The 10880-nt window shown below is 43.1% G+C and overlaps 1 protein-coding gene across 3 annotated transcripts in view; it reads left to right on the top strand.

Moving 5' to 3' along the window:
* The window catches only part of GLDC (glycine decarboxylase), a 68110-nt gene extending 60049 nt beyond the window's left edge, over positions 1–8061 (top strand). The window contains exons 22-25 of one of the 3 annotated variants that reach the window (XM_081066752.1): positions 2678–2773; positions 5013–5185; positions 6717–6797; positions 7342–8061. In XM_081066752.1, the coding sequence (XP_080922878.1) occupies positions 2678–2773; positions 5013–5185; positions 6717–6797; positions 7342–7485 (494 nt within the window). In that variant the 3' untranslated portion in view covers positions 7486–8061. The remainder of the gene's footprint in view (positions 1–2677; positions 2774–5012; positions 5186–6716; positions 6798–7341) is intronic. The other 2 variants (XM_081066753.1, XM_081066754.1) reach the window with 2 other exon arrangements.
* Positions 8062–10880: the final 2819 nt, after the last annotated feature.

Raw genomic sequence — 10880 nt, forward strand, 5'->3', positions numbered from 1 at the left:
TAAGCAAGGAAGGGAAAGGCAAGAATTGAGATGGGGGAGCAGCAGTCAGATTTATTCTGCTAGGATGAGGAAAGAAATGAATTACCTTAGGTAAGATGATATATTTTTAAAAGAGGAATTTAAAAAATTCACAGATGTTTACTCTTATGGGAGGCTAAGCTCACTTTTTGGTCTAAATGAAGTTCCTGTCAGTGGACTAGACAACTTTGTTAGTATCCCAATGTTTTATTTATGTTTGAAATTCTTAAATGCCTATTTCTTTCTGATCTTGGACCAACCGAACTCTGTTTGGAAATTCCTGTGAAGAGGTTTCTCGGTGGCCTTTGTGGGCGGACATGGGCCTCAGGCCGGCCGTCACATCCCCGGCTGGGCAGTGACCCTCGCGGACATGGGCCTCAGGCCGGCCGTCACATCCCCGGCTGGGCAGTGACCCTCCTGAGGCCAGGGGCCTGCCTGCCCTGTTCTCATTCCCAGGAAAACAGGCAGTTTTGATTGTTAGTTGTGGTCCCTGGATTGCAACTGAAAAGCTTGTCTGAGCGTTCATTGCCCATCCAAGCTTTATAGTGTAATTATCCGGTGAGGTCCATTTATTTCTAGGCAGTCATTCTGAGGGTGTGGGATCAGTAAGGCCCAGTCTCAGCTCCCAAGAGGGGTTTAGAGAAGTCTTATTTTTCTCTGGCATGTTCCCATGTCATCTTCAGCCTCGGAAGATCATTAACATTTGGGGTGCTGGGAGGGGGATGTTCTAAGCTTAGAGCCAAGCTTTTCCATGTTCCTACCCCTCCTCTCCTTGCTCCTTTGAGTTGGTATCTTTGCAGGCTCTGTTATAGTCATGGTTAGGCCCAGCGAAAACACCTACTAAGTGAACATTAAAACTTGCGCTGATCAGTGTATACAGTTTCTACTTCAGATTGCCCTGACTCACCAGATGCCATGGAATGTTCATAGATCTTTTCGCCTTAAGAACTGCAAACAAAGATGAACATCTTGGGATCTGGATTTTAAAAACTACCAAGTTTTTTTCACCCCTTTCAGGACTCAAGGGGGGCGGTGGGGAGAGAGAGGCAGAGAGAGAGAGAGGCTGAAATTCTACTCGTTTCCATTTGAAGGCATTAGAATATGGATTTGTAAAATAACATCTGAACCTCATTTTGAAAATGGAGCTCTTCCCAAACCACTTGGCTGCGGTGGGGGCCCCTGAGATGAAGTCTTGGTGTTAGCAGCACTGGCCTTGGCTTGGTGGGGCCTTTCAGCTATTACTGTACCTCTGCTTGGAAGACTCTCCTCTGCTTCCTCCAGCAAGAGCGACTCCCTCTCCTCTTCCCCTCCTCCCAACTGTGTCCTTCAGAGCCATGAGCTTCATTCGCCTTCTTCCTTGTGTCATTGTCACTGTGCTGGTGCTGGGGTGGCTGCCAGAGGCTCAGAGAAGAAAAGTCCAAGGTTGGGCTCCCCACATGGGGTAGCATAGTAGGGCATTTAGGATTCCTGGACTTAATAGTTGACGAGGATTTAAATAATCTCACGATTTCCCCCCTGAACATTCCCACTGGTCATCCCTTTTGGCACTTGTTTTTCTGAGTTTACCTATGAGTACAACTTTTGACTTTTGAATCACTCTCCTCACAACTCACAAGTTTAATCCGTCATCATTAGAGATCGTGTTTTAAAAACATACAGTGACAGTATATTCAACGTCTCAGGCTCTCATTCTTATATTTTCAAACAAAACCAATCCTGTCACATGTGTGCGTTCCATACGAAGCACAGCAGTTCATGCACTAAGCAGGATGGTTAATAACTGTGGCCATTCTGCGCAGGCTTGAGCACTTGTCTGCTCCAAGTATCTATAAGTAGATTCATCGTTTGCTGAGTCAGGAAAGCAGGTCAAGGTACATTATTGTCTCATGTGTGGATACTCCTCGAAGAGAATGCATCAGTTATGAGGCCATGGAATTTGGGAAGCCCCCAGGAGGGTTCTATTTATTAAAATGCTGACTGACTTGGTGGTCTATTATTGACAATGGATGGATGGTCATCAGCTCATTCTGGGGCGGTGGCAGCCTGGGCGTAGACAAGGAATCAGTTTATAAACTACAACAAAGTGAACTGGCCCCACAGAGACTTTGGCTTCATCAGCTCCTTGCCACTTGTGTGCTGTTTGACAGCCCCTATTTCTAATTCTCGGTGTGAAACCCAAACTTCAGATACCCCTTTGAAGAATCACGTGAAATTCTGAATGTGTCCTATGGATATGTTTAGTAAATATGCACTTCATGCAGAAGACACAGTTGTGGGATGTTGGGGGCAGAATCCTGAAAAGGGTGTCAGTGCATCCTTAGCTTTAAAAATATTTTGTATAAAAGGATCAGTCCTGTGATAAACGTTGTATGTAGACTTTAGGTCCTCAGTATTAGAAATAATCTCTTCCCCAGCAGTACATTGGCACCAAAGCCCCACATCCCATTAGCTTGCTGGCTCATGAGTGTGCTGCACACTAAGGATCAGATACATTTGCCTGACATGTTAAAATTTTTTGTGTGAAATCTTTGTTTCCGACTATAAACTTACCAAGTGCCCATGTATTTTAATATGCATTAAAAAGCTGGTATTTGCTCATTTGTTTGGGTAAAACAATAAGCTGATGCTAATGTTGAAATGAAACAATTTTCCTGAACAGGTTATGTGGCTCATGAATTTATTTTGGATACAAGACCCTTCAAAAAGTCTGCAAATATTGAGGCTGTGGATGTGGCCAAGAGGCTTCAGGATTACGGTGAGTGGCCTCATGGGAGCAACACCTTGTAGGGGACCTCGGGCTTTTGACATTCATGCAGCCGCCCTTGCTGGCTGTGGACTACTTCCTGGTGGCACAAAGCGAATGTGCAGGTACCATAGGACACTGATCCAATGGGGAGTCCAGGGTTCTCGGCAACCTTCAAAGTGATAGAGACAAACTCAAACTCTCCCTTGAAAGATATTAAGTCATGCATCTTGAATCTATGCAGCCAAGAAAAGAAGTCTGTATAGTTAAAATTAAAAATCCCAAAGAAAATAATTGTTGCCCTGTGCCCATGTTTCTGGTAAAATCTTACTCCTATCCCATTCCTGATAAACAGAGAAGTCCATGAAGAGGTAAGTTGGAGTAACGGGGAAGGAAGTGGAGCAAGTACCCTGTAGAAGTATTAGAAATGAACGGCATTTTAGTTTTATAACCATCTCAGTCATGGCATGGCTGTTTCAGCTGCTTCTAGAGCTGAAGAAGTAGGCGCATGTTGTTTTCACAAAGGTGCAATTTTCTTTGAAGGATTTTAAGAGACACGGGCCCTTTGTGTGTTAGTGGATGTTCATTCAGCACAACCCTTATTAAAATACATTTTCTGACATTACTGTGTTTCCCCGAAAATAAGACCTAGCCGGACAATCAGCTCTAATACATCTTTTGGAGCAAAAACTAATATAAGACCCGGTCTTATTTTACTATAATTGACTTTACTATAAGACTGGGTCTTATATAAAGCCGGGTCTTATATTAATTCTTACTCCAAAAGACGCATTAGAGCTGATTGTCCAGTTAGGTCTTATTTTCGGGGAAACAGTATTAATAATATCAAAGACCATTCAATTCTCAGAAAGGCTAAATTGGGGAGACAACATTCACTGCCTTTTCAATGGATGTGGAGTCCTATGTGAATTTTAGTGATAATTTGTGATTGCTTGTAGTAAGTGAAAACTTTAATAATTGAATAGTTTTACGACTGTGACTCATTCTCCCTGAACGAATGATCTTATTATGTAAAGTTACATTGATAATAAATAGGACAGCCAGAGAAAGGTGTCATTAATGAAAGTAGCAATGACCTCCTCAAAATCTTTGTTCCTGTAACCTGACTCAACCTCCCAGCTAATGGCTGAGGTGGCAGATTCAGGATAAGGCTTTCCTTCTACAATGCATTATCTGCCTCACACATCTGACTGCAGCAGTATTTGCAGTTAGAGAGACGAAGGGCTGAGGGAGGCGGTAGTTGAAGTTACCGCCCAGCATTTCCAAGTCCTTTGTTATCTCCAACCTTGACATTATTTTGATGTTTGATAGAGTGATTGCCACACTTGCCCTAAGCCCACAGTTGTCCAAGAGCCTAGCACATAGTAGGGGAATCCATGTATGTAGTAAGAGAGAATGAATGAATGAATGAATGAATGGCTAAGTAAAAAAACAACAATGAAAAGGACAACATAGATTCTGGACCTTAATGACACCTACTGAAGTGGAATTTCCAGGGGAAAGGCCTAGTAATCTGTATATTTAACAAGCGTCCCATGGATGCGTCTTATCAGACAAGTGTGGGACATACTGCCTGAGGACAGAGGTTTCCAAACTTAACTAATGATTGGAATCACCTGGGGAGTTTTTAACACTCAGGTTTCTGAGCCTGATGTGAGACTTTCTGAATCTGGCTCGAGATCCACGAATTTGTGTTTCTAGACAACTCAGATGGTTCCAGATATGGAAACCACTACAGCAGAATATATTGGGCTGAATTTGTTTCAGATTTAACGAGACCAGCTTTTGTTTAAAAAAAAAATCCCTTTCTGATTTGGGTGACAGTTTTATACATTTGTGAAATCTCATTAAATCGTACACTTAAGATTTGTGCATATGTATATATATATAATTTTTTAAAAATAAAATGGAGTATCATGATGTAGTGTTTTTTTCCACTTAATATTTTTGAATGTTGACCCAATTTAACAAATATAAATTTACACACTTTTGATGGTTACATATTTATTGTATGGATAACCTGTAAAAGTTGTTTAACTGATCGTGGATCAGTTGGATGCTGGGTTATTTCCTAAAATTTTCTTCCATAAACAGTGCTGAGATGAATCCTAAGATACATATATTAGCAAATTTATCTGATGGTTTCCTTAGGATAAATTATAAGATAGGGAGGATCTCTTCCAAATTGGGAGGTCAAAATGAGTGACACACGTCCCTGTGTCCCTTGCAGGATTTCATGCCCCTACCATGTCCTGGCCAGTGGCAGGGACTCTGATGATTGAGCCCACTGAGTCGGAGGACAAGGCAGAGCTGGATAGATTCTGCGACGCCATGATCAGCATTCGGCAGGAAATCGCCGACATTGAGGAGGGCCGTATTGACCCGAGGGTTAACCCACTGAAGGTGCGTAGGCACTGGTATTTGATTCAAAATGTCCCCTAGAGCAGAAACTGGTGTCTGATCAGGGTGCTAGCTAACCCTGAACTCTCATTAGAAGATGATATTCTTGCCTAGAATAAGGCCATTCTTCTGAGACGATGATGCATTCATTCATTCCTTGGAAGTTTAAAGCTGCTTGAACATAGCAGTGGTTACTCAAGTATAATGTGGATATTTTCTGATGGGTTTTAACTTCGTGTAATTGTTTTGGGGTTGTGGGAACTCAACACCCTCCACATACCCAACTGGTTACCAAAGGAGGAAGCACAGGCTGCAGGGCTTGAGTTGAGGAAGTCTTAGCATTCTGTGTTTGTGTCCCTGTTTGATGTAGTCACTAGAGATGATTTACCTCACAAACTCGGGATAAAGGTAAGTACTTCTGTTAGACCCAGTCTGGTTCTTGGCCTGAATGTTTTACAATATTTATGGCTTATGTTGGAGAAAATTTTGTTAGGCATTATCCTGCCTCTCTTCCAGAACATGTTCATTTTTCTATCTGGTCAGAGCCCTAAGTTTCTTGTTAGGTCCAGACATTATTAAGCTGTGGGATCATGGCCTGAGAGCCGTGAAGGCCATGGTTGTGTTGTTATGGCCTTCGAGCTAGACAACCAGTCAAGCAAGTTCCCAAACATCCAGCTGCGGGTGGAGTAGGGGCCGATGGCTGGCAGAAGGCAGAGTGTGGCTTTCACAGGATAATGAAGGGATACAGTATGATTGTTTCTACTGTCCTTGTTATTTCTCTTTTCTCTGGATACTGCTGATTCTTGCAGGATTTAGGCTATTTTTCAAAATGGCAATAGACGTGTAAAGAACATAACACTGAGTTACAAAAGCAAGTGGAGAATAACACGCATACCTTGTTTCCCCGAAAATAAGACCTACCTGGACAATCAGCTCTAATGTGTCTTTTGGAGCAAAAATTAATATAAGATCCGGTCTTATTTTACTATAATTTTATTATAAAACAGGGTCTTATATTAATTTTTGCTCCAAAAAGATGCATTAGAGCTGATTGTCTGGCTAGTTTTTATTTTCGGGGAAACATGGTAGCATGATATAGGTTTAAAATTGTACCAAAAAATGCTACCTGCTGTTTATTAATATATGAAGTAACAGTATAAAAACATGGCGAGAATGGTGAACACCAAGTATAAGATAGTGTATTTCTGGGGAAGAGGGCGAGCAATGAGATGAAGAGGAAATATGCAGCCAGTTTCAAGTGTATCTGTAATTTTTTACCTTAAAAGGTTAAGCAAATATGACAAAATGTTGATTTATGGTGGTTGTAGATGTGCTTATGTTACCATAACTTTCTGATATTTGAAATATTTCACGATAAAAAATTTCCTACCAAAATTTCCTTCCCCCTAAATTGAATCAAAACAAAACAGCCGTTTCTGTCCATGGGCTTCCATCAGAAGCTCACTGGTTGAGGTGAAGTGTGGGCAAAGGCGGTGTTCTGCTCTGATCCCTCTCCCATCCCTGTCTGTCTCAGATGTCTCCTCACTCCCTGACCTGCGTCACATCCTCCCACTGGGATCGGCCATATTCCAGAGAGGTGGCAGCATTCCCACTCGTAAGTTCTCCTCTGAAGCTAACTGTACTAGTTGGCATAGTGTTTACGTGCGTATGAAGGGCCATCGCCGCCTACGCTGAGGGGTCCCAGTCTTGTAGTCTCCTTAGTGTAGTAACTATATATGGGACACCTTGTGAAATGTGGGTCATGATACAGGACACAGAGCACAGGAATCGGTTTTCAGAGCTCTGAAGTCAGAGTGTCACCACAGACCTGGGGATTGGCAGGGCGCACAGTGGAGGAAGACCCAGTCGAGCAGATGTTTTCTACCATCATCCAACAGGGAGATGGCCCCAAATGCAACCCTTCCTTTCTGATTCTTATATGAAGGAGAAGACACTCTGTAGTCTGTTTGATGGGATGGGGGGACAAGCATCAAAAGTTGGATTTTTGGGACAGTAATGAAGAGTTAGCTTTTAGCTTATACTTTTTGAGTATTTGTTGGGCTAGTGGTGTTAGGCTTTGACGGTATCACTGTAATCTCCTCTCCCAAGAGAAACCTTTCACAGTACCCCAGAATATTTCCATCTTTTGTCCTTTGCAGCCCTTTGTGAAACCAGAGAACAAATTCTGGCCAACCATTGCCCGGATTGATGACATCTACGGAGATCAGCACCTGGTTTGTACCTGCCCCCCCATGGAAGTTTATGAATCTCCATTTTCTGAACAGAAGAGGGCCTCTTCTTAATTCCCTCTGCCTGAGTTCCAGTGACTGATTTGGTGCCTCTCTGGAGTATTTGATAAGCAAGAAATATTTCATCTTCAACCCCAGACTCAAGTTGGGGTTTTATATACTGCGTATATTTTTGTAATCTCTGTCAAGGTAAATGTAAATACAGTTAGCATAGTGAGTGGAAGCTCGTCGTTGGAATACTGATTTGCTTCGGTGCTGTTTCCACATGTAGCAGTTGATGTTCAAGTTGCCTTGATTGGGAGCCATTTTTAGTTTTTTGCATAGAACACTTTGGGCGTGCTAGGAACTTTAACTTTCAGTGTAGCAAGTTTGCAGATGTTACAGAGGTGATACTAGAGATTTGATAGACGTATTTTTGTTCCAAATAAGTCCTTATGGACTGTGCCATCTGTGGGAAATCCCAGGGCAAATGTTTACATTTTATATACGCTACAGAAACCTTTTTCCTCTGACTGATTTGCTTAATCTGTAATAGCATTTCTGAGTGTTTCTCTTTTTACATGTGTGGGTTTCTTTTTTTTATCTGCAATTATTAGTACTCTAATAAAAGCATTTCAATTTGAAGAATGCCTTCCTGGTCCATTTTGTAATCTTACTCCCATGTACAGGTTCAGAGGGATTTGAAGGGTAAATGAGAACACCTAACCCAGTATCCACTGTTACATTATCAGTTTTGTCTTTGGCTAAAAAAACAGTAAGTCTTAGTGAATGTCACTTTGGCCCTTTTTGTTAGAACTGTTAGGCTGTGTGTAACTGAAACCCAGCTACAGAAGTTTAATCAAATAGTTTATCTTTTCTCATTTAACGGTAAATCCAACGGTGATAAGGTAAGCGCAAGTACTTCTTTAGTCTTTCTGTTCTTCCTCCCTCGGCATACAGGCTTCATTCTGTCTTGGGTGGCTGCTGCATATCCAGGCATCACATACTCATTCTAGATAGGAAAACGGGGAAAACACAAGACAAAAGGCAGATTCCATCCAAATTGGCTTCTTTTGAAATGCTTTCCGAGAGGTTCCACCCAGTAACTTCTGCTTACTTCTAACTGGCCAGAATTGGTTGAAGTTGCCACTCCTGGCTACAAGGGGTTATGGTGAGGTCTTTTAACCTAGGCATGTTACTGCCCCATAGAAAATCAGCAGTTTGTTAATCAAAGGGGAAAGAAAAGATTTCACGTAGGCGACTAACGTGCCTGCCACAAATAGCTTTCCCCTAGAAATAGCAAATGCTCCAGATATTCTTCCCTGAAGTTGCTGAGCACTTGCTCTAGCCCTGACTACTTCATTCCTTGCACGGCAGCTTACTCAGCTATTATTCAACCTGTTATACAGTCATCTGGACAAAAGTTCCAAGTCCCGTAACGGAATGCTCTGCAAACGGTCCACTTATTCTCACACTTGCAAAGAGTGTACAACAGTTTATTTTAGCCTAACTAAGCAGTAGCGAAGAGACGGGATCCATGGGTCCTTTTAGACATAATTAAATGATTAATATCTATTATTTCTCAAGTGTCAGGTGCTATTCTACGTGTTGTATTATTTCACTGGAGCCTCATAACATTCCCCTATTACACATGAGGGGGAGCTCATGTGTATGGAGAGCTGCCCCAGGTCACATAGCTGGTGAGGGAGAGCCAGAACTTGAACGCAGGCTGAACAGTTCCAGTCCCCACCAGTGAAAGCAGGCCACCACACTGCCATCATCACTGCAAACCTGAAGACGGCCCCTCCTGAGCTGGAAACCAGGCTCAACCCAGGCTGGACATGAGGGCATGAGTGGCCCCTTCTGTGGAAGGACAAATATGAAAACAAATCATTGAGGTGATTTTTCTTCTTTATCAGACTGTACAATGTTAGTGGTTGAGTATCAAATTTTTTCCACAGCGGGTCATCCATTGCTTGCCACTCAAATATATCAGAGACAAATGCAGGTGATTAAGAGCTGAAGTGAACTATTTGTCCTTCACTGTAAAGTCACAAAGTGTTTACTGACGCTTGTGTCGGACTTCCCCACCTCTGGGGCTCTGCCCGTGTGGAATTCTCCACCTGGAGCACTCTCCCCGCCAGTGCTGCTCTGCTGGCTCCTGCTTGTTCATCTTTCAGCGTCTCAAGGTCTTCCGCACACTCTGTGAAGCGGGCTGTTTTCTATCTTGGCACTTGGTTTGTTTTCCTGTACCTTTAGCACATTGGTAATTATTCTGTTGACTTGGTGTTTGTCTGCCGCACTAGACCAAGTTCCCCGAGAACAGGGACCATATCTCACGCATCCCTGGATTCCCAGAGTTGCGCCAGGGTCTTACTTGTAGTATGTGTTCAACAAACAGAAAGAAATATGAATGGATTGAGTACAGAAATGATCTTTGATTTCACAGAGGGACCCTGCCAGGGAAATCGGTATTTCCAATGCCTTTTGTGAGCAGTTCTGTTCAAGCCAAGTACCAAATGCCAGGCCTTGAAGACAGGGCTCCTGGACAGGCTTTGTGTAGGATGCTTCCTTTTTTTTAAAAAATTGTGGTAAAATACACATAACATTTACCACTTTAACTTTGTTTAATTCTACAGTTCAGTACTTTTGCAATGCTGTGCAGAATGTACCTTTTGAGCAGTTTGGAAGACGAGGGGTCTGAGGTAACATGCACACACTCCTGTGACTCGGGCAATGCCCCTCCTCCTCTCAGCCCTGGGACAGGCCACAGGCCACTCCTGAGGCAATCCTCGCCTTGCAGGCATGTGTGATCGAGGGCAAGTGCCCAGTCTAGAAACCCCTCGACACCTCTGTATACATACAGGGGCCATGTTTTAAGAATACCCAGAAAATAGGGAAAGGAAAAATAAGATGAAGAATAACAGCTGGGGTTGGGGAAAGGTGTGGGAATCAGAAATCATGAGGGGACTTTGAGCCTACAGTCAAGATCCTAAAGAATGAAAATAGGGTCCAGAGAAGAAGGGCTTTGAGGAAAAAGGGGGAAAGGTGCGTAGGACCTTGGGTCAGGCAGGGATAGAAGGATCTGTAATGAGGGAGGGAGGGCAAGAGCAGGATTGAAAGTAGGAGAAAGATGCAGGTCAGGAAGGAAAGGGAAGAGGTGGTGGTAAGGGCCTATGGTGGGAATGAGGAGAAGTCAAGGGTTAAGATGTGAACGTGGAAAAAAACATCAGCTGAATGATGGCAGAAGAAGGAAGTAAAGAGATGAGGGGGGAAGGCCAGCAGTAAGCAGAAGGTAGGAGAGGAACAATCGTGCAGGGGTAAAGGGAGCAACAGACCTGGGGTTCAAGTTCCCCAGTGAGAAAGCTGGGAGAAGCACCCGATGTTCAGAGCAAAGTTGGTGAAGGCCTCTCAATCAAAGGGGAGACAGAGGACCCCATGATCCGGAAGGAAAGGTGTATGAGAGGGGA

Source organism: Rhinolophus hipposideros (genome assembly GCF_964194185.1).
Source record: "Rhinolophus hipposideros genome assembly, chromosome: 11".
Lineage (NCBI taxonomy): Eukaryota > Metazoa > Chordata > Mammalia > Chiroptera > Rhinolophidae > Rhinolophus > Rhinolophus hipposideros.